The 26,577-nt window shown below is 42.2% G+C and overlaps 1 protein-coding gene across 1 annotated transcript in view; it reads right to left on the bottom strand.

The window, feature by feature from the left end:
- The window catches only part of LOC139416264 (nucleoporin 210), a 61,288-nt gene that overhangs the window by 20,163 nt on the left and 14,548 nt on the right, over positions 1 to 26,577 (bottom strand). The window contains exons 11-30 of the mRNA XM_071164716.1: positions 26,372 to 26,509; positions 19,386 to 19,541; positions 18,936 to 19,146; positions 17,250 to 17,395; positions 15,168 to 15,386; positions 14,833 to 15,006; positions 13,425 to 13,617; positions 13,167 to 13,273; positions 10,843 to 10,947; positions 9,933 to 10,034; positions 9,499 to 9,627; positions 9,090 to 9,217; positions 8,739 to 8,874; positions 8,580 to 8,642; positions 7,924 to 8,103; positions 7,756 to 7,836; positions 7,471 to 7,602; positions 6,995 to 7,153; positions 2,540 to 2,631; positions 3 to 177 (exon numbers count right to left, since the gene is read on the bottom strand). Coding sequence (XP_071020817.1) covers positions 3 to 177; positions 2,540 to 2,631; positions 6,995 to 7,153; positions 7,471 to 7,602; positions 7,756 to 7,836; positions 7,924 to 8,103; positions 8,580 to 8,642; positions 8,739 to 8,874; positions 9,090 to 9,217; positions 9,499 to 9,627; positions 9,933 to 10,034; positions 10,843 to 10,947; positions 13,167 to 13,273; positions 13,425 to 13,617; positions 14,833 to 15,006; positions 15,168 to 15,386; positions 17,250 to 17,395; positions 18,936 to 19,146; positions 19,386 to 19,541; positions 26,372 to 26,509 — 2,826 coding nt within the window. The remainder of the gene's footprint in view (positions 1 to 2; positions 178 to 2,539; positions 2,632 to 6,994; positions 7,154 to 7,470; positions 7,603 to 7,755; positions 7,837 to 7,923; positions 8,104 to 8,579; positions 8,643 to 8,738; positions 8,875 to 9,089; positions 9,218 to 9,498; positions 9,628 to 9,932; positions 10,035 to 10,842; positions 10,948 to 13,166; positions 13,274 to 13,424; positions 13,618 to 14,832; positions 15,007 to 15,167; positions 15,387 to 17,249; positions 17,396 to 18,935; positions 19,147 to 19,385; positions 19,542 to 26,371; positions 26,510 to 26,577) is intronic.

The following is a 26,577-nucleotide window of genomic DNA, read 5'->3' as shown; positions in this document are numbered from 1 at the left end:
ACCTTCACTGCGAGGACCAGGGTTTGATTGACACCGAATGTTTCCTGTGAGGTCACCAGCAGGGAGGAGGAGCCAGTGAGCGAGCCGGAGGATAAGAGGCCCTTCTCATCCACCTGGACAATGGTAGCCTGGTCGGGACAGTCCAGCACTCGGTAGGACAGAGCAACCACACCGTCCCTGTTCACACACCACCAGAGTTAGTAGCTTTCCATTTTCTGGAGACGACTGAAGCAGTTGTTTTAATATCAAGAGCAGGGCACTATAGAGAGGATATGGTGTAATTTGAAACGGAACTGAAGAGGTAATGTGCAATGCTGAGTGCTCAAAGTAAAATAGAGTTTTCAAAGTGTCTCAGGTGTGAAGCTAGGTAGGTACAGTTGAAGTCGGAAGTTTACATACACTTAGCTTCTATCTCAAGGCCATCAGACTGTTAAACAGCCACCACTAACATTGAGTGGCTGCTGCCAACACACTGACACTGACTCAACTCCAGCCACTTTAATAATGGGAATTGATGGGAAATTATGTAAATATATCACTAGCCACTTTAAACAATGCTACCTTATATAATGTTACTTACCCTACATTATTCATCTCATATGCATACGTATATACTGTACTCTATATCATCGGCTGTATCCTTATGTAATACATGTATCACTAGCCACTTTAACTATGCCACTTTGTTTACATACTCATCTCATATGTATATACTGTACTCGATACCATCTACTGTATCTTGCCTATGCTGCTCTGTACCATCACTCATTCATATATCCTTATGTACATATTCTTTATCCCCTTACACTGTGTACAGACAGTAGTTTTGGAATTGTTAGTTAGATTACTTGTTGGTTATTACTGCATTGTCGGAACTAGAAGCACAAGCATTTCGCTACACTCGCATTAACATCTGCTAACCATGTGTATGTGACAAATAAAATTTGATTTGATTTAGGGTGGAGTCATTACAACTCATTTTACAACCACTCCACTAATTTCTTGTTAACAAACTATAGTTTTGGCAAGTCTTAGGACCTACAGTTGAAGTAGGAAGTCTTAGGACAGATTATTTCACTGATAATTCACTGTATCACACCTGCAGTGGGTCAGAAGTTTACATACACCAAGTTGACTGCCTTTTAAACAGCTTGGAAAAAAAAAAAAAAAATGGCAATTAGCCTATCAGAAGCTTCTAAATGACATAATTTGAGTCAATTTGAGGTGTACCTGTGGATGTATTTCAAGGCCTACCTTCAAACTCAGTGGCTCTTTGCTTGACATCATGAGAAAATCAAAAGAAATCAGCCAAGACACCAGAAAAAAAATTGTAGACCTGGTCTGGTCTGGTTCATCCTTGGGACCAATTTCCAAATGCCTGAAGGTACCACATTCATCTGTACAAACAATAGTAAGCAAGTATAAACACCATGGGACCACGCAGCCATCATACTGCTCAGGAAGGAGAAGTGTTCTGTCTCCTAGAAATTAACGTATTTTGGTACGAAAAGTGCAAATCAATCCCAGAAAAGCAGCAAAGGACCTTGTGAAGATGCTGTAGGAAACGGGTACAAAAGTATCTACATCCACAGTAAAATTAGTATAGACCTATATTGATATAACCTGAAAGGCCACTCAGCAAGGAAGAAGCCACTGCTCCAAAACCACCATAAAAAATCCAGACTACGGTTTGCAACTGCACATGGGGACAAAGATCATACTTTGTGGAGAAATGTCCTCTGGTCTGATGAAACAAAAATATAACTGTTTGGCCATAATGACCATCGTTATGTTTGGAGGAAAAAGGGGGAGGCTTGTTAGCTGAAGAGCACCATCCCAACCGTGAAACACGGGGGTTGCAGCATCATGTTGTGGAGGTGCTTTGCTGCAGGAGGGACTGGTGCACTTCACAAAATAGATGGCATCATGAGGACGGAAAATTGTGTGGATATATTGAAGCAACATCTCAAGACATCAGTCAGGAAGTTAAAGCTTGGTCGCAAATAGGTCTTCCAAATGGACAATGACCCCAAGCATACTTCCAAAGTTGGCTAAAACGCTTAAGGACAACAAAGTCAAGCTACTGGAGTGGCCATCACAAAGCCCTGACCTCAATCCTATAGAAAATGTGTGGGCAGAACTGAAAAAGCGTGTGCGAGCAAGGAGGTCGACAAACCTGACTCAGTTACACCAGCTCTGTAAGGAGGAATGGGACAAAATTCACCCAACTTATTGTGGGAAGCTACCCAAAACGTTTGACCCAAGTTAAACAATTTAAATGCAATGCTACCAAATACTAATTGAGTGTATGTAAACTTCTGACCCACTGGGAATGTGAAGAAATAAAAGCTGAAATAAGTCACTCTCTACTATTATACTGACATGTCACATTCTTAAAATAAAGTGGTGATCCTAACTGACATAAGACAGGGAATTTTAGCTAGGATTAAATGTCAGGAATTGTGAAAAACTGAGTTTAAATCTATTTGGCTAAGGTATGTAAACTTCCTACTTCAACTGTAGGTCCCTATTCCCTTACCGGTTAGTCTGGAGTATGAGCCCAGAGTTGGGAGCCATCAGTATCTCCTCAGCCTCCACAGCTGGATTAAGCATGTGCAGCTTGTCATAAACCTTGATCAAAGGGAAGAGTTGACGGCCTAATTAACTGGAGGTTTTTACCCATCCTTTGATGTTTGGGTCTTCGTGACACGACATAGTCTAATGCAGTTTGAAGTGGATGCACACGACACGTCGCAGGCCAATCTGCCTTCTTATCACTTTACAAAGTTACACTTTAAAAAGGAGAAGTTAGCTTTTTTTACAACCAAATCTCTATTATTGATGTAAATGGCACATTATAGAAGGGCCCAGAAACTTTTTTTTATTATAGCAATTTCACTTGTTTTTGAGAAACGTACCCCAACCAGCGATTCACTTCCACCTCCTTGTTGTACAGTATGGGGGATTAGAAACAAAAACAAACAAAAGCTCCAAAAACACCCAAATTCATCCTGGTACAAACTGAAACGCTCTCAGTATAGTGATGAAGGTATTTAGAGGTCGTTCACATGAAATGGTGTCATTACGAACTGCAGCATTATATTCCAGTTTGTTTGAGAACCGAGCGATACCTCTCCGTCCATTCTAGCAGCAGGCTTCACAGAGAGCTGTAGTCTGGTTAGGGGAAACAGCTCGACTTGCACAAAATGGAGTAACATTACGGATTAAATGTGGAATTACGCAATTTCATGTGTACAACATCTAAAGACCTGCATCACGATACTGAGATCCATTTCTAAAAGAACGTATTTGGGCGTTTTCGGTGACCCCGTACTGCACAACGAGAATGGAGGAAGTGAATCGCTGGTTGGGTTCAGTAAAAAAGATAACAAGTGAAATAGCAAATAAAAGGGTCCAAATACTTTAACATTCTATTTACATAAAAGATATGGTTGTCTTAAAGCAAACTTCTGCTTTAAGTATTCAACCACAATCAAAACATCATTGATTTACATTCTGACTTCTCAGCATGTTTTCTTGCAGTGTTTGTTCACTTTCAGTTTGTTTTTAGGCGGAAGGGAACAGGAAAACAAGCAGAGGTCCATAAATAAGCACTATAAACTGAGTAGTCGTGTCATATATTTGAGACAGTGTGATCCTGCCACACAGAAAAACCAATCGCAGTGCTGTGTCTGGGCATGAACACTGAGAGAGGTACTGTGTTATGGTAGTAGTAGTAGTATACCAATTTCTCAAATCCAGACCTCTAGGCCAGTAGTACTACTGATTTTCATTGTTAACCTTTAATAAGGGACTGATCCAGACCTAGGACACCGGGAGATTGAGATCTCTGACCCATCAGTCAAATAACTACAAGGGAGAAAAGAAAAACAGCGAACCTGGGATATGAGTTGCCCTGGCATATACAATACCAGTCAAAAGTTTGGAAACACCTACTCATTAATAAGGTTTTTCTTTATTTTCACTATTTTCTACATTGTAGAATAATAGTGACGACATCAAAACTATGAAATAACACATATGGAATCATGTAGTAACCAAAAAAAATATATATATTTTATATTTGAGATTCTTCAAAATAGCCCTTTGCCTTGATGACAGCTTTGCAAACCATTGGCATTCTCTCAATGAGCTTCATGAGGTAGTCACCTGGAATGCATGGTAAGAAGAAGGGCGGGGGGGTATGCCTTATGATTAACGAGACGTGGTATGATCATAACAACATACAGGAACTCAAGTCCTTTTGCTCACCTGACCTAGAATTCCTTACAATCAAAATGTCGACCGCATTATCTACCAAGATAATTCTTATTGATTATAATCACAGCTGTATACATCCCCCCCCCAAGCAGACACATCGATGGCCCTGAATGAACTTCATTGGACTCTATGTAAACTGGAAACCACATATCCTGGGGCTGCATTCATTGTAGCTGGGGATTTTAACAAGGCTAATCTGAAAACAAAAAACTCTCAAAATTTTAGCAGCATATCGAATGCGCTACCTGAGCAGAAAAACATCCTGGACCAATATTCCTCTAACTTCCACGACGCATACAAAGCCCTGCCCCGCCCTCCTTTCGGAAAATCTGACCACGACTACATTTTGTTGCTCCCAGCCTATAGACAGAAACTAAAACAGGAAACGCCCGTGCTCAGGTCTGTTCAACGCTGGTCCGACCAATCTGATTCCAAGCTTCAAGACTGCTTCGATCACGTGGACTGGGATATGTTCCGCATAGCGTCGGACAATAACACTGATGAATACGCTGATTTGGTGAGCGAGTTTATTAGCAAGTGCATCAGTGATGTTGTACCCACAGCAACTATTTAAAACCTTCCCCAACCAGAAACCGTGGATTGATGGCAGTATTCGTGCAAAACTGAAAGTGCAAACCACTGCTTTTAAAATCAGGGCAAGGCAACCGGAAGCATGACCGAATACAAACAGTGTAGCTATTCCCTCCACAAGGCAATCAGTCACAACGGCTCAGACACGAGAGGTATGTGGCAGGGTCTACAGTCAATCATGGACTACAATAAGAAAACCAGCCCCGTCGCGGACCACAATGTCTTGCTCCCAGACAAACTAAAGAACTTCTTTGCTCGCTTTGAGGACAATACAGTTGCAACGACACGGCCCGCTACCAAAACCTGCGGGCTCTCCTTCACCGCAGCCAATGTGAGTAAAGCATTTAAACGTGTTAACCCTCGCAAGGCTGCCGGCCCAGACGGCATCCCTAGCCGCGTCCTCAGAGCATGCGCAGACCAGCTGGCTGGTGTGTTTACGAACATGTTCAATCAATCCTTATCCCAGTCTGCTGTTCCCAAATGCTTCAAGAGGGCCACCATTGGTCCAGTTCCCAAGAAAGCTAAGGCAACTGAGCTAAATGACTATCGCCCCGTAGCACTCACCTCCGTCATCATGAAGTGCTTTGAGAGGATCATATTCACCTGCACCCTACCGGACACCCTAGAACCACTCCAATTTGCTTACCGCCCCAATAGGTCCACAGACGACGCAATCGCAACCACACTGCCCTAACCCACCTGGACAAGAGGACTACCTATGTAAGATTGCTGTTCATCGACTACATCTCAGAATGTAACACTATAGCACCCTCCAAACTCGTAATCAAGCCTGGGTCTCGACCCCACCCTGTGCAACTGGGACCTGGACTTCCTGACGGGTGTGCCTTGTTAAAAGTTAAGTTGTGGAATTTCTTTCCTTCTTAATGCGTTTGAGCCAATCAGTTGTGTTGTGACAAGGTAGGGGTGGTATACATAAGATAGTCATATTTGGTAAAAGATCAAGTCCATATTATGGCAAGAACAGGTCAAATAAGCTAAGACAAATGACAGTGTCATTATTTTAAGACATGAAGGTCAGTCAATGTGGAAAATGTCAAGAACTTTGAAAGTTTCTTCAAGTGCAGTCGCAAAAACCATCAAGTGCGATGATGAAACTGGTTCTTATGAGGACCGCCACAGGAAAGGAAGACCCAGAGTTACCTCTGCTGCAGAGGATAAGTTTATTAGCGTTACCAGCCTCAGAAATTGCAGCCAAAATAAATGCTTCACAGAGTTAAAGTAACAGACACATCTCAACATCAACTGTTCAGAAGAGACGGCATGAAATCAGGCCTTCATGGTGGAATTTCTGCAAAGAAATCACTACTGAAGGACACCAATAAGAAGAGACTAGCTTGGGCCCAGAAACACGAGCAATGGACATTAACCTTGTGGAAATCTGTCCTTTGGTCTGGAGTCCAAATGTGAGATTTTTGGTTCCAACCGCAGTGTCTTTGTGAGACGCAGAGTAGGTGAACGGATGATCTCTGCATGTGTGGCTCCCACCATGAAGCATGGAGGAGGGTGTGATGGTGCTTTGCTGGTGATACGATATGTGATTTATTTAGAATTCAAGTCACACTTAACCAGCATGGCTACCACAGCATTCTGCAGCAATACACCATCCCATCTGGTTTGCACTTAGTGGGGTCATCATTTATTTTTCAACAGGACAATGACCCAACACACCTTCAGGCTGTGTACGGGCTATTTGACCAAGGAGGAGAGTGATGGAGTGCTGCATCAGATGACCTGGACTCCACAATCACCCAATCTCAACCCAATTGAGATGGTTTGGGATGAGTTGGACCACAGAGTGAAGGAAAAGCAGCCAACAAGTGCTCAGCATATGTGGGAACTCCTTCAAGACTGTTGGAAAATCATTCCAGGTGAAGCTGGTTGAGAGAATGCCAAGGGTGTGCAAAGCTGTCATCAAGGGTTGCAACTTTGAATAATTTTGTATTGTTTAACACCTTTTGGTTACTATATGATTCCATAGTTTTTATGTCTTCACTATTATTCTACAATGTAGAACATTTTAAAAAATAAAGAAAAACCCTTGAATGAGTAGGTGTGTCTAAACTTTTGACTGGCACTGTAGGTGCCTGCATAAGTATAGTACCTGGATCTGGAGTTCATCACTGAGCTCTAGTAGCTTCCTCTCCAGTTGTCCAGCCTTTGGGTCAGTGACTTTGAGCACCACCTTCAGCCCTGTCCTTCCTTTAGTCTTCCCTGTTACGCTCATAGCAAAGTTATGCTCTGACTGGAGCTGGAAAGAGGCCTACAAAGAGATAGGCATTTTAATCAGTGAATGAAAGCAGAAATAGAGTTAAAAATGAGACAGTAGAAATATCAGATGTTGTTTCTCTGGTGTAGGTGGAGCATCATTTTGTCCTAATTCAGTCACTCTGATACAAAGAATCATAGGAACTCAAAACAAAAGATCCGACTCATCTATAAATTAATGAAACTAGTTTTTCTAATACACTATTTATGGCTTATTATAGAATCAGTTGAAAACTAAAGTGCCTATGGCCTTGAATGGAACCTTTGTCACTCATCAAGAAGAAAACCTTGAGATCAAAAACTGGTTCCCACCTCGGCATGTCGTGATTGGAGTTCCAGGATGTCTCTCTTGGTGGTGAACCAATGGAAGGTGAGGCCAGGCAGGGTGTTGCCAAAGGAGAAGGGGGTCTGACTGCTGGTGAGCCCTATCACATACACAGGCATCTAGGAGAAGGGACAGGATGAGGCAACTCAAAGCAGCTCACACGTCTGTAAGTCCTGATATTCACAATATAAAGCATCTCAATTAGAGTGAAGTATGTCCTATGGACACTGTCAGAGACCATTTGAGATTACAGTTAATTTATCACATGTTACCTGTGTCCCAGTCTTCATTCTGGTGATAGGGGCCCGGATGCGAATGGCCCTCAATTGTACAACTTCAACCTCAACTTGATCCTGTTCATAGGAAACATTAGAATAGAAGTACATCACTTCCGTTGGTGAAAAAGAGATGATGTACCTGATGATGTACAGGTATTTTACCTGAGAGACAACAACAAGCTTCCCAGTCTCGGCATCGACAGCTTGAACCAGTCCTGTAACCGTGACGTTGCCAATGGAAATGCCCCTGACATGACCTATGTCGTTAACAGATGCCATCTCCTCATTGGCCATTGAGAAGAGGATGTTGGACTGGGGCTGTGGGCCGCCCTCGGATGTGATCTACAACATGGAGATGAGGTAAAGGGTGGTGTCTGTGTGTGTCATAAATAAATATGGTAGACTAGCAGTTTCACGTGACTAGCAGTGAGGATACTGACAGCATGTTCAACTCTTGTCAATGTGGGGTCTTTACATTTGTCAAGGCAATCAAATCATGCACAGTCTGTTAGAATAATCAACACTAGAGATTTGGAGATTAAATCAACAGGTTACTCACAGGGTGTGTGTATTTACAATTACTTAATATTCAGATATTAAATAGCATGTAGAGAGCTGCACAAATGCAAAGAACACAAATGAGCAGTTGCACAACGGGTAAGCTGGAAAGGCCTATTTTAAAGCGTATGGTGATACAAATTATTTTCACAAAATGAGATTCTCTAAACAGGACATCCTGTCTTATCAGTGTGGGGGACAGCAGGGGCAGAGACCAGAGTCTTCCCACAATAATCGGAAAATGTCACAATCCAATGTACCTGCATCATGGCTCCGATTATCAGAGTCATTTTCCTGGGGATCAGTTTGAATGGTGGGAACACCTAGACAGACCAAAACAAAAATGAGTGTCTTTCAACACACATAATATAACATCATTGGACAACATGTTTCAGTGAGTCTCATGAAAACCCTCCTACCTCTATTTGCTGAGGAGCAGACGCAATCTTCCTTCCAGTTTTGTCTACTAGCATAGCAGACACGCTGGTCTGTCCAATTGCTAAGCCTTTGACCAGAAAGATTGCCGTGTCCTTCTCTGAGGGATCTGAAAGTGCTCTGGGGAAAACACAACATGAATTGTGAACTCAATGTCTACTTTACTGAAACGTAGGCAAAATATACATGCCGACGTGCATGCAGGAGTAATTCCTATCCGTTTCTCCATTCCCAGTGACACAGACAATGGCAATGTGATTGTCTGCATGTAATCATATCTGCTCTAAGAACAAAACTTTATACTTCTATGATTCATTAATGTAACAGTAACTTACTGCAGAGAGATGATACCGGATGCTGCACTGAGTTTCAGATTCAAAAAGCGGAAATATTTGGCCAAAAAGGGCTTCTTGTTGTCATCCAGGACCCTGACATGGGCTTTCACAGATTTACCAATCTCCACCTGCAAGAAACCAGTTAATGTTTTTTTAATATGACAAGCACTATTTTGGGCATTGCATATTTTTATTTTTTTTACTAAGTATACAAGCAGCTACACTCAAATTCAAATTGGCTTTATTGCCATGAGAGGATCGACCAACATTCACAGCATCATAATCCTGTTTGTTTGTTTGTATATATCCATTTCTTGAATACTTCACATAGTGTGGTTTCAGAAAACCAGTGACACACAGCCTTTGGGTCTCTGCCCTGCAGGATAAAGTATTGAGGCTGGCCACTGACCTTGTCAACCACTCGGACATAAACCTCCAGTATGTCTGAGATGTGGACCGTAGCTGTAGCAGGGGCTGGGAAGGCCAGGCAGAGGTCATGAACCATCACCTGCACTGTCCCCGGCTGGACTGGAACCACCTAGAGCACATAGAGAGGCCACAGTGATGAAAGGGTTTATATGACGTTTTCATTTTATGTTACAACCTTTCCCAAGGCACACGGATGTTTCATCAATTCGGCATTCAGAGCATCACGTCAGTTACAATATTGTTAGAAAGTAGGATGATAATGGGCCAAGGGAGGTGTTGGAACTAAGACAGGTATAGAACACATCATCATACATATATTTAACCATGGTGTGCTAACCCTATAAAAAGTACACTCAAAAGAGAGTGGTAGGCTCAGCAGCATTGTCATTCTGAGTGTTCTGTGATTCTCCTCACCTCAGCAGATCCCTGGGCCTCCTGGTACACCACATCTGCTATCCCTCCAACACTGGTGTTGACAAAGAAATACCCAGAGCCCTCCCTCAGGGCTAGGTCAGCCTGCAGGATACACAACAGGAGAAGCCATGGATGAAAGCATGACACCACAATGGACATGATGACAAAGAAGCAGTCAAGGCCCATCACAATATCAGCTGAAAGGTACATGTTTTTCACATCATGGGCCACGAGTAATAATTTGTAATTATAATGAGAATCCATGCAGCAGAACTTATCAGCCATGCTGAGTGGGCCATCTGTGTGAAATATATCAGCCAGGCCAGTGGGCCACCTGTGTGTAATATTTCAAGTAGAGATGGGCAATATAGAAAAAAATCCATATCACAATAAATTGAACGATAAGTTTATAACATTAATGTGCAGCAAAGTAAAAAAAAAAAAAAGAAATAACTCCTACTACTACTTTCAATGTTGTAGCTATCAATTGTCCAACCAACAATCAACCATATTAGCAAACTTATTTCATTTCAAACTTCACATTTCTCTAGTAGGGCCTTATAGGTTATTTATTATAATGAACGATATCAGCAAAATGTCCACAATAAGTGGTCGGAGTCTATAATTTTTTCTGGTTTATAATCCCAGCTCTAATTTCAAGGCATCATAATCCAGTGCTTTCAGCTAGTTGGGATCTGTGAGCAGTCAGTGATACAGAGGGAGACTGAATGAGGGGGTTAACATGGCAGCTAGTGGTTCCCAGTGAGGGAAGACTGGAGGACCATAGAAATGAAGCAGATATTACCTTTGACAGCGACAGTGACAGAATACATTGTATTCTGTCAGCTCTATGCCATACATTTTTTATCTGCAACACTACTGAACATTTCACACAGGCTCCAGTTCTTACCCGCACGTCAGGGTGGTTGTATATGGTGACAGCTTCAGGACTGATGGTTACATCTTCCACCAATAGGAGTTCCAGAGTGGCTGAGACAGGGGTCAGAGGGTCAAACTGCCAGAAAGAGGGTGAGATAAAACAGGATGGGTGCCTTGGTTACAGGTGTCAGAGTGACACCAAGATGAGATTACCCTACATGGCGGTGTTCTTAAAAAGTTGAGTTCTGTGGTTAAGGTCAAGTGAAATCATAGGGGAAGTCTTAGTATCAATGGCAAAATGAAATGCTGTACTTTAGTATTTGTGACCCGTTTCAAGAAACTAGGCCTATGTCGCACGTCACTACTTCACAGGAGAGGCATTTGAACATGTTTTTTTTTTTTTCATAAAATGTTTTTTTGTTGTTGTTGCAGAAATGCCTTCGGGAACACGTAAACTTTCATGTGCCTTAATAACAAACTTGTATCTGTAAATATTAATGAAATGGTTACATTGAGGGTTGGTTTAGCCATGGAAAAATACAGGAACCTTCCCGCTAGCCATGATTGGTTGAGATAATGGATGGGCTGGACAAGTAGCATGCTTCTGTCTGTAACATGAGCTGATCAGTATGTGAGGATAATCCTTTCTACCTGCAGCTTTTTTTGAAAGATATCATGAAGAACTGAAAATGTTTTTTTCTACTTCTCTCAACATTGCTGCCCTGAAGGTAATATTGCCCTCGACAAAGTGGGAAAAAGTTACGATTGGACTACTTTCTAGAGGATGATTGTGCCATGCTGACTCTGAAAATGAATCAGACAAGGAGGAAATCCCTGATTTAGGTAAAAACATTTGAATTGAACCAGACATGGTAGAGTCTTCTGATGACAATGGTTGGGAAGAAACGGTGTCGTTGTCACGGAAGAAGTTGAACGAGTTTTGAAATCAGTGTAAGGCCCGGTGGAAGCAGAGAGATGACTGCCAAATGCGGAGAGAGTTCAAAAAGAGAACACAGAAAGAAGACTGTTGTATAAAACACTGGCCTCCGGATTACATCTTCAAACTAAGGGCAATCCTCACATCCATTACAGAGAGGGAGAAGTGTTCATCCATGTATACGGGTAAGTCTAGCTACATTTTCAGATATTATAAGTTTCTAATTCTGTCAGAAAGTCGTTTTCATTGCAAGTTAATGCGTACTGTTAGCTAGCTGGCTCGCTAGCTAATGTTACGTGTACGATCTGTGTAGTAATAGTATTTGTATCTCTGAAACCATTTGCATTTCTAGTTAAAGCCTAATGTTAGCTAGCTAGCATGGTAGTATTGCCATGTTCAAAATACCTGGGAAATCCGAAAAATACAAGGTCAAATCATCACTTCAGTGATTTTCAGGCCGGAAAGTCGGAGCTCTAGAAAGAGGCTCGAGTTGGAATTTCCAGTTGAGTGACCATTCAAATAAATGTTTGCCCAGTTGGAGCTATTTTTTTTCCCCGAGTTCCCAGTTGAACGCACTGAAGTCGGAAGTCAGATATTTCCGATTTCCCAGTACTTTTGAACACGGCATTAGATTTCAGATTATAGTTCATTGTTTAGCTAGCTAGATGTCTAAACAAAAGACTCCACTATGCAAGTAACAATTTCCCTGTACCGTTTACACCTTCTGTATCCTGTGCATGTAACAAATAAACCTAGATTTTATTTGATAGTGTGTGTTTACCAGACGGTAATGTGAAGAACATGACATGCATCAAAGTCCGATTAGGATATAGGCCAAGGACGAGATCAAATGCATTTTTACTACTACTTTTTGCTACTACTTTCACACTGTGAATCCTTAAAATAGATGGGTGGGGCTAAGGCTTAAGAGGGTGTGAACATTGCTAAATATGTGTAGACAAATTAGAGCTCTCTGGTATGTGTAGCAAAACATTCAGGGGCCATTTTCTCAAAAGTGGGGTTACAAGTGTATCAACTTCCCAGGCAGAATTATTTCCCCATTGTTCCTCAACTGCAGTGTATGATATACAGTATTCTAGCTCAGTCTCTCTACTCTCATCCAATGTCAACTTTTACTACATAGGACCGAATCCAGGTGGTGGGTCAAATCTGTACAGTTCTTGAAGATCTGACTTTCAGCTCTCATGCCTTGTGTTGCTATAGCAACCTCTAAGCTGATGAAATGTTTATTTTCTGTGGTCACAGGCCACCACACATTCAGCCAACAGCATCCTGCCTGCCAGTCACAGGAAGTGAAAAACCCACATATGTTCACAATGGCTCTCAAAATGGTGGCTTGTCTACTTACGTAAGATAAGTGTGATGTTTCTCTGCTAAAGGTTGTGTTTCTGTCTTACCGGACTGAGAACCTTAGCAGCCTTGAGGTGGGGGACCTGGTAACTCAGAGCTGTTACTGTGACAGCAGCAGTCCCAGACTGGTGGTGGACAAGGACCGTCTGACGACCTTACACACAAGAGGACATTTCTGTTGGACAAAACTGTTGAAATTGCCTTCCAAAACAACTGGTATTATACCTGGTTTCACCTGGTATTAGACCAAAGAATACAAATAAAATCAAGCAAGAATACCATCATGAGGAATATCAAAATTATACCATGAAGTTTCTTCTGTTTGTTGCTGTCCTGCAGTAATTCCAGCTCCATAGGCATGGTGGGTTCGATACTGGCCAGGGACACCTTGGTCGACTCCCAGACGATACTCAGAGAGCTGAAGTTGTCAAACTTCCTGCCTTGCTGGTCAAAGGCAGCCAGGTCCAGCACAGGGTTGCGGTAGTTTGAGACAGGCACCTGCAAAAATAATGTTACACAGTTCTTCCAACGCACTATTTCTTTCTAAATTAAACTGACAGGGATGAAGACATTCAATTCAATACAACTTTATTTATCCCCCCAGGTGCAATTAAGAAAGGCAGAATGGCAAACTTGACATGATCTTATTTCTTTAGTTGTCCCCCACAATGAAATTGGGGAGGGGAATGTGGATCTGTCTCCATCCGTTAGTATGTTTGTTCTCACACGCGATCGCTCAAAACAGCACTAGCCCGATTTTGAAGAAACATCGGTGAATGATGCGTCTTGCCATGGAGATCAGGAATTTACAAAAGGACACTGATTGTGGCGCTATTACAAGAGATTGAAAAAGCAAACTTTGAGAGGTGGTCCCCTCACCCAGTCTTAATTTTAATTTATTTTACCTTTATTTAACTAGGCAAGTCAGTTAAGAACAAATTCTTATTTTCAATGACGACCTAGGAACAGTGCCTTGTTCAGAGGCAGAACGACAGATGTTGTCAGCTTTGGGATTTGATCTTGCAACCTTCCGGTTACTAGTCCAACGCTCTAACCACTAGGCTACCTGCCGCCCAAGTCAAGTAATTTGGTATGTAAGTCTCTCCTTACAAGGAACAAAATTTGCCTCAGGGACCCATAAGGTTGCCATTATGGATTTTCCACCATTTAGAATTTTGTGAAAAACACGCTACTCTTCTGACACCGAATGACCGATCTGCACTACATTTGATGTGTGGCATCTATGGACAAAGGTCAACATTTTTCAGACTAGTACCTAAAACAACATGTCCACTATTGACCAATAAAACATTTACGTGGTCTGGAACAAAAATGCATATAAAAATCAGTCAAGAATATTTGTATTGTAACCACTTTTGGTACACATGTAGCAAACACTGTCAAGACTCAACATATGCAAGAATATTCATATCGACCTCATGTGGTGCTCTAACAGGCACATGTTTAGATCGCTTGATCCATTTGACTCAGGGATATGAGTCTGGCTAACCCACACGATATCTCAGCAACCACTGGCCCAATTTTTACTCCACTTGGGTGAATGATGCGTCTTGCCATAGATCACTTAATGCATCATTCGTGAGGGACGACGACATGTTTACTGTTGCCAGCCGCCTTTTTTGTGTAGCCAGCTCCTGTGCCAAGTGTGTTTGAATGTGTGCTGTGTAAACACTGCCCTTTTATTTTTCTCACCAGTTGTTTGTTCTGCTGCAGCAGAGGGCAGGTAAGGTCCAGTTGGGGACTTGTGTACACAGGGACCAAGGTGAGGCGAGAGGGAGGGGCACACACGAACATCACCACTGCTGGCTCCACCGCAGGATATGGATTGGTCAAACTAGGCTGGTTCCCCACAGTAAGTGCCAATACCTGGAGAGGTAGTTATAACACGCTTATTACCTGTTCATAAGACGTATTACCGTTTGTAACAAAGCATTTCATCTACAGTGTATCTTAAGGAGCTAGAACGTTTTTCAGAGCCTAGGGCCATATTCAGTAAGTGCCAAACAAGGAAAAGCCCATTTCCTCACCTGTTCTCCCAGGGCTCTACAGGTTGCTCTGACCCAGTGTCGGAGGTAGCTGCGGGAGGTGGGCCCGGTCAGAGTCAGGCTAACACTGTTCTCATCCTCAGCCTTTAGGTTCCGGAAGAACTTGGAGGGTTCTAGGACCCAGGGCTTGGGTCCGCCCTCAAAAAGCATGTCCTTAGAGGAGCCCAGGGTCACCAAGGCAACAGAGGCAGGGTCCACAGCCTGCACATGACAACATGTAGAGCATGTACAGGTTAGTGAATGGAGAAGTGGCATACTATATTTTGTAGAATAAAAATATATTTGATGAACATTTACTGCTTATTTTTTGTTAGATGTTTTCTGGATAAAGCTCTCAGGTTTGACTGCTAATCCTAAATGGTTCAACTTCAGGAGGTTTTTCAATGAGTAAATAACACATGAATGAGTTCAAGTCAGACAGCCAAACTAGGTCAAGCAGGAAGACAGACAGACAACGTGGTAATAGGTTGGTAAGGTAAATGCTACAGTAGCTATTTGAAGGGAGCGTAAACTCCCAGATTCCTTCTCAGAGTAAGAGTAACGACAAATCTGGCTCACTCATTAGAAGCTTATCTTAACCTCCTAAAATAACAATTTCCTGGTAATGTACCAAAGAGCACCGTCTTACCATGCACTTGGGTTAATGGGATGAAAACCCATGGTCATGGAAGAGAGGATGCATGACAAAATTATCCATGCATGGGAATGGAGATGCCTCTCTGCTTTACATAAATTGTCCATTCTATGGGCCGAGTTGACATCAATTCCATTACAGTGAAGTACTTGAGCCAGAGCAGCAAGAGAGAAAACAAATCAGTGTATTGAGTGCATGAGGGCATAATTAAAATGCACAAAACACTGACGAAACTCAGGAGGTAATTGAACACTAGCTGATCCTTGCACTTCTGCCCTGATCGCAGAGAAAAAAGTGTGTGTGTGTGTGTCTGGGTGTTGAAAGGCGCCCGCATACTGGTTCGGTTTGCTCCAAGCAGCTAAGCGTACGTCTGTGCCTCGCATAATCCCTTAAAAGACCTTCGCTTGAAAAATGAGATATTACGGTAATATTACTGTTTGTCCCTCTTGAGACGCCATAGCAACAACATACACTTCCTCAAATTAGTCAGAATTCATCTAAGATAAATAAACAAAATCTGTAGTGTTTTTTGCAGAGGAGGTCGTAGTCTCATAATTTTACATCTAACTAAGATGTTTGGTGCAGTAAGTGAATGACAAACACTTAATTGAAGAATCCCATCCATAGTTCCCACTCCTATTATGAGTAGTACCGTTGACCAATCACCGACGAAGGGGCTTACATCACTGGGGCCGAGCTCCCTGCCATCCAGGACCTCTATACCAGGCGGTGTCAGAGGAAGACACTAAAAATTGTCAGACTCCAGCCATAGACTGCTCTCTCTACATGGCAAACGGTACCGATACGTCAAGTTTGGAACCAACAGGACTCTGAACAGCCCCAACCCACTGCTAAATAGTTAGTTAAATAGTTAACCAAATAGCTACCCGGACTATCTGCAATTGACCCTTTTTGCACAAACTTTTTGACTCATCACATACGCTGCTACTGAACTTAGACTTCCCTTAAGAAAATGTTGGGTGCGCAAACAGCTAAAAAAAAACAATCCTGCCTAACACCAAAATGAACCAAAAAAAATCACAACATTTCGGCAAACTGTTCCGACTGGGAAGCATGCGACAGGCTTTAGCACAAGTGTGTGCGTGTCCCAATCTTCTGCTAATTAAGAGGTTGGCTTTTCTGCTCTGGTGAGAGTTGGCTGGGAGAGTAGTGACTGAAGATCACTGAGCAGATTTGAGATCATCACAACAAAGAGCACAGGTAAAGGACAACTCATCAGGGTGTGTAGGTGCAGGGGTAGGTTCAGGGGTTAAAAACAAGCTTTACAAAACACAAAGATACAAAACAACTTCAATCTCAAGTCTCTTTTTGTGCTTTACCCGGGGAAGAGGTTGAAGTAAACCAATATGAAATGAACGTGTGTGAATAGGTCATGCCTTAAGGTACAGGTAGGGGGGGCATGGACTCACTCTGAGTGGTGGGTAGGCAGCAATGGTGATCTTGGTGCTGAGGTGGACGTTGCCGTGGGTGTAGCTGACCGTCAGGGTTGTGTATCCTGGGGCAAGAGCCTGGGCCCGTACCCCACTGCAGTGGTCCTGCCCTGGAGCCAGCCTACCTGTATTTGGATTTGTATTTATTACGGATCCTCATTAGCTGCTGCAGAGGCAGCAGCTACTCTTCCTGGGGTCCAGCAAAATTAAGGCAATTTATACAATTTTAAAACATTACAATTCATTCACAGATTTCACAGCACAGTGTGCCCTCAGGCCCCTAAATGACTAAATCCATGTGTATGTATAGTGTGTATGTTATTGCGTAAGTGTGTGCGTATGCATGCATGTGTCTGTGCCAATGTTTGTGTTGCTGAACAGTCCCTGCTGTCCCATAAGGTATTTTTTTATCAGTTACTTGATGTGGAATAGAGTTCCATGTAGTACTGTGTGCCTCCCATAGTCTGTTCTGGACTTGGGGACTGTGAAGAGACATCTTGTGGCATGTATTATGGGGTATGCATGGGTGTCCGAGCTGTGTGCCAGTAGTTTAGACAGACAGCTCGGTGCATTGAATAAAAGTAGTGATGTCAATCTCTCCTCCACTTTCAGCCAGAAGATTGACGTACATAATATTAATGTTAGCTCTCCATGTACATTCAAGGGCCAGCCGTGCTGCCCTGTTTTGAGTCAACTGCAATATTCCTTTATTGTAATAAGTCCTTTATTGTGGCACCTGACCACACGACTGAACAGTAGTCAAGGTGCGACAAAACTAGGGCCTGCAGGACCTGCCTTGTTGATAGTTTTGTTAAAGCAGAGCAGATCATTTTATTATAGACAGACTTCTTCCCATTTTAGCTACTACTGCATCAATATGTTTTGACCATGACAGTTATGTATTATTTATTACAAGATTTAGTTGAGGTTTAGGGTTTAGTGAGTGTTTTGTTCCTCAAACAATACTTTTAGTTTTAGAAATATTTAGGGATAACTTATTCCTTGCCATCCACTCCGAAACTAACTGCAGCTCTTTGTTGAGTGTTGCAGTCATTTCAGTCGCTATATTAGCTGACGTGTATAGTGTTGAGTCATCCGTATGCATAGAAACTCTGGCTTTACTCAAAGTCAGTGGCATGTCATTAATAAAAAATAATAAAAAGCAAGGGGCCAAAACATCTACCCTGGGGAATTCCAACTTAATTATATTTGATAGGCTTCCATTAACTCTTTATCCACATTATAGCAAGGGGTGTAATGCCATAAGACATACGTTTTTCCAGCAGTAGACCATAATCAATAATGTCAAAAGCTGCACTGAAGTCTAACACCTGTAGGAAGGGAGAGAGACAGACAGAGACATACGGCTGCAATCCTGGCCCTAGAGGACAACAAAGTCTACCTGTTTTCATACACATCTTACTCAACACAGACACACAACAATAAGATGCTTCAAATCCAAGGCTAGTAATCAAATGTAAGTGGTAGATCTTATGCTCCTCTGTGGATCAAGGGAAATTAAAACCGTATTGCCAATCTGAGAAGGACATAAAAGTTGAACACTACAGAGGGTCTTTTTGAAGGCTCTGCCCCCAAGCTAGGTAAAGTATTGTCAGGGTTTTAAACTGCAGGTTTTTATGAGCAGAGTATGGGGGAATGCCTCACCTTCCAGAAGCTGGAACACTCCCTGGGTCTCCTCCTCCACCTGCAGGTCAAAGTGACTGCAGTCACTCAGCATCACCCGCTGATCCACTCCCCACTTTCCCCCCTCCCCTAGCAAGCCAAAGATCCGGAGGGGCAGCTCCAGCACCAGCCCCACACGGGCCTCCACCGGGCAGGGAGAGAAGTCCATCCCCACCGGCTCTACCACATACACCTGGGGATGGGGGATAGAAGGGCAGTGAGATGAAGTTCAGACAATGGTAACAGTTCTTGTTAAATCTTTCAATGGACTCGTTTAATTATTTTAATTGACGTAACATTCTTCCAAACATTATAGATATACTAACCAGTACAGTTTTAATATCAGTTCAAAAAGACGTAAGATATGTAAAGAGGTTATTCTGTAAAATGAAGAGTGGGGGGCTATCTATATATACACACACACGGTCTCACCTTCATCGCGCCATAGTGCATTGGGTTGCGTACATCATGGGCGTACACCACACTGACGCCGATGTCACTGACGGTCGTCATCACTCCTTTGACTGTCACTGTGGCAACGGCTAGGTTAGAGGAGGACCAGCTGAAATTCCCACTGCCTCCTGCTGCCTGGTACACAATGCAACATGGGTAAATACACCAACATCAAGAGACACTTCAACTTTTGTCATTTTGAGCCAGTGTCTGGCCTTGTACAAATTACAAGGTAGTAATAAGAAGTAATGAAAGAGGATTCAGAAAAGAAATGTCTAAATATTAGCGCTGTCCCCCCCAAAAATAAAAAAAATAGGTAGACCAAATACAAATCATTAAAATCCAGACTGAAAATATTTACACAAGAAGCAACCTAATATCACACAGTCAACTCGTCATTTAGTAAGTTCACCATTCTGCGATTCTGACTGTAAAAATCGCAGTGTTCAACACAATGCTCTTTATGTCATCATAAAGCGCACGGTTTGATGAAATAAGACACAAATTACTAGAGGGAGTCTGACCGTAATTGATTTGACTGTGCTCAGACTTGCGGCACAGTTTATCATCCATGTTGCTGAAACTGCAACATACAGTGCATTCAGAAAATATTTACACTCCTTCCCTTTTATAACGTTAGACTTATTCTAAAGGATAAAATAAAATAAATGCCCTCAATCTACACACAATACCCCATAATGACAAAGCGAAAACAGGATTTTAGAAATGTTTATTAGTTGGGGAATTATCAAATTGGCCCGCTGTGCTGCTCAGTGTGGCTTTGTATCACATTGTTCTTAGGAGGCTGTGCTAGAAATTGAAGGGAAGAGTTTATTTTTTTTAATAGGATCATACTCAGATTCACATAGCTTTGTGTCTCCTATGATCATTCTATTATGGTTGCATTGCAAATTAATTCATGTAGACAGTCACACAGCAGTTTGGTGTTCCCAGTATTTTATTTCAACCAACTGAGCCATCAAGACCACGTTTCAGAGCTACACAAGCAACATAAGTAATCTGTTGATGCATAATGGACACTCCTCGCACTCTTTGTGGCCTCTTTCTCCACTACATCTATACAGTACATACTTGTCAACTAGTAAAACTGGCTAATTAGCATATAGTGCATTCGGAAAGTATTCAGACCCTTTCTCCACATTTTGTTATGTTACTGGCTTATTCTAAAATCTACATACAATAATACTACATAATGACAAAGCGAAAACAGGTTTTTAGAAAAATAAAGAAAATATTCAGACCCTTTGCTATGAGACTCGAAATTGAGCTAAGGTTGCTTCCAATGATCAACCCTGAAATGTTTATACAACTTGATTGAAGTCCACCTGTGGTAAATTCAATTGATTGGACAAGATTTGGAAAGGCGCACACCTGTCTATTTTGGTCCCAAAGTTGACAGTGCATGTCAGGGGGAAAACCAAACCATAAGGTCGAAGGAATTGTCCGTAGAGTTCCAATATAGGATTGTGCTGAGGCACAGATCTTGGGGAAAGGTACCAAAACATTTATGCAGCATTGAAGATCCCCAAGAACACAGTGGCCTCCATTCTTAAATGCAAGTAGTTTGGAATCACTAATACTCTTTCTAGATCTAGCCGCCAGGCCAAACTGAGCAATCGGGGGAGAAAGACCTTGGTCGGGAAGGTGACCAAGAACCCGATGGTCACTCTGACAGAGTTCCAGAGTTCCTCTGTCGAGATGGGAGAACCTTCCAGAAGGACAACCATATCTGCAGCACTCCACCAATCAGGCCTTTATGGTAGTGTGTGCAGACGGTAGACACTCCTCAGTAAAAGTTTGCCAAAAGGCACCTAAAGATTCTCTGGTCTGATGAAACCAAGATTGAACTCTTTGGCCTGAATGCCAAGCGTCATGTCTGAAGGAAACCTGCCAGCATCCCTACGATGAAATGGGGTAGTGGCAGCATCATGCTGTGGGGTTGTTTTTCAGCGGCAAGGAATGGGAGACTAATCAGGATTGAGGGAAAGATGAACGGAGCAAAGTAGAGAGATCCTTGATGAAAACCTGCTACAGAGCACTCAGGGCTTCAGACTGGGGAAAAGGTTCACCATCCAACAGGACAACGACCCTAAACACACAGCCAAGACAATGCAGGACTTGCTTCGGGACAAGTCTCCGAATGATCTAATGGCCCAGACTTGAACATCTCTGGGGAAACTTGAAAATAGCTGTGCAGCGACACTCCCTATCTAACCTGACAGAGCTTGAGAGGATGGGAGAAACTCCCTAAATACAGGTGTGCCAAGTTTGTAGCGTCATACCAAAGAGGACTCGAGACTGTAATTGCTGCCAAAGGTCCTTCAACAAAGTACTGAGTAAAGGGTCTGAATACTTATGTAAATGTGACATTTCCGTTTTTTTTATCTCTAAGTTTTTGCTTTGTCATTATGGGGTATTGTGTGTAGATGAGGGGGAAAAAAACTATACATTTTAGAATAAGGCTGTACCGTAAAAAAAATCTGGAAAAAGTCAAAGGCTCTGAATACTTTCCCGAAAGCACTGCAATTACAGCCATTTCTGACCGAAAAGTTCTGTTACTGAAATCCCTCATTCATTTTGGAAAAACATTCCCTATTCCCTCAACCCTTTATGTGACGCATGTATGCATCACATGCACTTGACCAATAGGAGAACTTCACTGGTTGCTCGAGGTAAAGGAGAAGTCGGATGTTTGGAAAACATTTGACTAGTTGTGGATAAAACTGGAGATCAAGAAAAAGAAGGTAAGGAACATGCGCTGCATACATATTGTGTGTGCTGTCAGATTACAATATGATTTCTCTGACCGCACTTGAAGAAACTTTCAAAGTTCTTGAAATGTTCCAGATTGACTGACCTTCATGTCTTAAAGTAATGGAGTGTCATTTCCCTTTGCTTATTTGAGCTCTTCTTGCCATAATATGGACTTGGTCTTTTACCAAATGGGGCCATCTCCTGTATACCATCCCCTACCTTCTCACAAGACAACCGATTGGCTCAAATGCAAGAAGGAAAGAAATTCCATAAATTAAATTTAAGGCACACCTGTTAACGGGATTGCAGCCATAACAAGTTAACGGGATAATTGTCATCAACAACCGCTGAATTGCATAGCGCTACATTCAATGAATATTACTACAAATATTTTTATTCATGAAATCACAAGTGCAATATAGGAAAACACAGTTTAGCCTTTTGTTAATCCACCTGTCATGTCAGATTTTGAAATTATGCTTTACAGCAAAAGCAATCCAAGCGTTTGTGTAAATGTATCGATCGCATGACAAAACATTAAGTACACTTAGCATCAAGTAGCTTGGTCACAAATCAGAAAAGCAATCAAATTAATAGTTTACCTTTGATGATCTTCACTCACGAGACTCCCAGTTACACAACAAATGTTCCTTTTGTTCGATAAAGATTATTTTTATATCCAAAATACCTCCGTTTGTTTGGTGCGTTATGTTCAGAAATACACAGGAAAGAGCGGTCACGACAACGCAGACAAATTCCAAATAGTTTCCGTAATGTCCACAGAAACATGTCAAACATTTTTTATAATCAATCCTTAGGTTGTTTTTAAAATATATAATCGATAATACACTGCTCAAAAAAATAAAGGGAACACTAAAATAACACATCCTAGATCTGAATGAATGAAATATTCTTATTAAATACTTTTCTTTACATAGTTGAATGTGCTGACAACAAAATCACACAAAAATTATCAATGGAAATCGAATTTATCAACCCATGGAGGTCTGGATTTGGAGTCACACTCAAAATTAAAGTGGAAAACCACACTACAGGCTGATCCAACTTTGATGTAATGTCCTTAAAACAAGTCAAAATGAGGCTCAGTGGTTTGTGTGGCCTCCACGTGCCTGTATGACCTCCCTACAATGCCTGGGCATGCTCCTGATGAGGTGGCGGATGGTCTTCTGAGGGATCTCCTCCCAGACCTGGACTAAAGCATCCGCCAACTCCTGGACAGTCTGTGGTGCAACGTGGCGTTGGTGGATGGAGCGAGACATGACGTCCCAGATGTGCTCAATTGGATTCAGGTCTGGGGAACAGGCGGGCCAGTTCATAGCATCAATGCCTTCCTCTTGCAGGAACTGCTGACACACTCCAGCCACATGAGGTATAGCATTGTCTTGCATTAGGAGGAACCCAGGGCCAACCGCACCAGCATATGGTCTCACAAGGGGTCTGAGGATCGTATCTCGGTACCTAATGGAAGTCAGGCTACCTCTGGCGAGCACATGGAGGGCTGTGCGGCCCCCCAAAGAAATGCCACCCCACACCATGACTGACCCACCGCCAAACCGGTCATGCTGGAGGATGTTGCAGGCAGCAGAACGTTCTCCACAGCGTCTCCAGACTGTCACGTCTGTCACATGAAAGCAGGTTCACACTGAGCACATCTGTGAAGAGCACAGGGCACCAGTGGCGAATTTGCCAATCTTGGTGTTCTTTGGCAAATGCCAAACGTCCTGCACGGTGTTGGGCTGTAAGCACAACCCCCACCTGTGGACGTCAGGCCTTCATACCACCCTCATGGATTCTGTTTCTGACCGTTTGAGCAGACACATGCACATTTGTGGCCTGCCGGAGGTCCTTTTGCAGGGCTCTGGCAGTGCTCCTCCTGTTCCTCCTTGCACAAAGGCAGAGGTAGCGGTCCTGCTGCTGGGTTGTTGCCCTCCTACGGCCTCCTCCACGTCTCCTGATGTACTGGCCTGTCTCCTGGTAGCGCCTCCATGCTCTGGACACTACGCTGACAGACACAGCAAACCTTCTTGCCACATCTCGCATTGATGTGCCATCCTGGATGAGCTGCACTACCTGAGCCACTTGTGTGGGTTGTAGACTCCGTCTCATGCTACCACTAGAGTGAAAACACCGCCAGCATTCAAAAGTGACCAAAACATCAGCCAGGAAGCATAGGAACTGAGAAGTGGTCTGTGGTCCCCACCTGCAGAACAACTATTTTATTGGGGGTGTCTTGTTAAATGCCTATAATTTCCACCTGTTGTCTATTCCATTTGCACAACAGCATGTGAAATGTATTGTCAATCAGTGTTGCTTCCTGAGTGGACAGTTTGATTTCACAGAAGTGTGATTGACTTGGAGTTACATTGTGTTGAGCAGTGTATATCAACCGCAAATGTCTATCAGTAGGAGAAGGAAAAGCAATGGCTGTCCAAACTCTGTTGCGCGAGCAAAACTCATGCGACCACTTGACGCGATGTCATCTTTCTGGCTCGTTTTTCAAAATAAAAGCCTGAAACTGTCTGAAGACTGACATCTTGAGGAAGCGATAGGAAAAGGAATCTGGTTGATATCCCTTTAAATGGAGCAAAGAGAGGCTATGGAACATGGAGTTCTCAAAATAGAAGCCACTTCCTGGTTTGATATTCCTCAGGGTTTCGCCTGCAATATCAGTTATGTTATACTCACAGACAATATTTTGACCGTTTTGGAAACTTTAGAGTGTACTACTACTAATAATATGCATATTTTAGCAACTGAGACTGAGGAGCTGGCCGTTTACAATGGGCACCTTTTCATCCAAGCTACTCAATGCTGCCCCTGCAGCCATAAGACGTTAACTGAAATGCATTCCAGGTGACTACCTCATGAAGCTGGTTAAGAGAATGCCAAGAGTATGCAAACCTGTCATCAAGGCAAAGGGTGGCTACTTTTAAGAATCTCAAATATTTTGATGTGTTTAACACTTTATTGGTTACTACATGATTCCATATGTGTTATTTCATAGTTGTGATGTCTTCCCTAATATTCTACAATGTAGAAAATAGTTTTAAAAAAATAAAAATAATAATGAGTAGGTGTGTCCAAACTTTTGACTGGTACTGTTTGTAAGTATTGAAATATAGTCTTATTAACTAAGTTACGGTATTAAGACTAAACAGGATGCGCTCTTTGGCCTACAACTCTACATTACTTATAATGATAACAACATTACTTATTATTATTAACATCAACGAGATCAAGAAAAAGGAGGGTTATTATTAGAAATAAAAAATTTCCTGACAATTTGGAACAACGTAAACACTAAATAAATAAATACCAGAGAGGCTGTTCTAAGAAAAAATGTATAAAGCCTTTATTACAGTATAGAAAATATTAAAAAAAGCCGAATTTGTGAATTTGTTTATCCGACATGTGGTTGCGTTAGGTTTGGTACTCACGGAATCAGTAGGTCTTAAATACTCAAACAGAAGCAGGATCTGTCTTACTTCTGCATACATATATGGATTATCTATAAAGCCAGTTAGGATGTTGAATGATTGATTGATGTTTCCTCTCTCCTCACTTTTCTTAGTGCTGTTTTCTCATCTCCTAATGCCGCTGCTGCCTCGGCCACATTGTTGTCAACACCAATATGCTGGTTAAATGTGCTATTATGCACAGAGCAACATGGTCTAACAAAAGACACCAATTCAATAGAGCACTGATGTTTCAGAGCCACAGATAGCAACCGCTATCCAAAACTGAAGCGCATTGGTTAAAAAAAACTAACATAATTTGTATTGGTGTTGTACCATTGTTCTTACGTAATATAACCATATACAATTTTAGTAGCACATGTCAGTGATGGACTGTGTCATCCCCACGGCCTCCACAATGGATTAGTCCACTCAGACTGCTGCGAATCAGACAGGTACACCATTCAATTATTATACTTTTTTGCTAATGCTTGACTAAAGAAATCTCTGTTGACCAACAGCCTATCGTCCAAACAATAGACCAGTCGACTACATGGGGTCAACCCTACTAAATATATTCATAAACACACAACTTGATGCAAGTCTAGTGGCTGACTTGAGAGATTCTTCAGCAGCATGGGTTCCAAAAGAAGGGTATCAGTGAACATATACTGAATGATTCTAGACTGGCTTGTATTAAAAATTGACAACTACCTGTATTGTGTACTGGTAGGCTCCAACCTTAGGCTGCCATGGAAACGTGAGGATACTGGGACTGAGGACTATGGGATTGTACATTTCTACATCCTGTTCATTATGGACTGTGTTGGCCAGCTCATGGACTCTTCCATTCTAGAACAGAAAAACAACAACCTTGTTAACTTAAGACATAACCAAGCTATTTCTAACTAATGATAATG

This window comes from Oncorhynchus clarkii, chromosome 9 (genome assembly GCF_045791955.1).
Source record: "Oncorhynchus clarkii lewisi isolate Uvic-CL-2024 chromosome 9, UVic_Ocla_1.0, whole genome shotgun sequence".
Taxonomy (NCBI): domain Eukaryota; kingdom Metazoa; phylum Chordata; class Actinopteri; order Salmoniformes; family Salmonidae; genus Oncorhynchus; species Oncorhynchus clarkii.
This window is presented reverse-complemented; position numbering and strand designations above follow the sequence as displayed.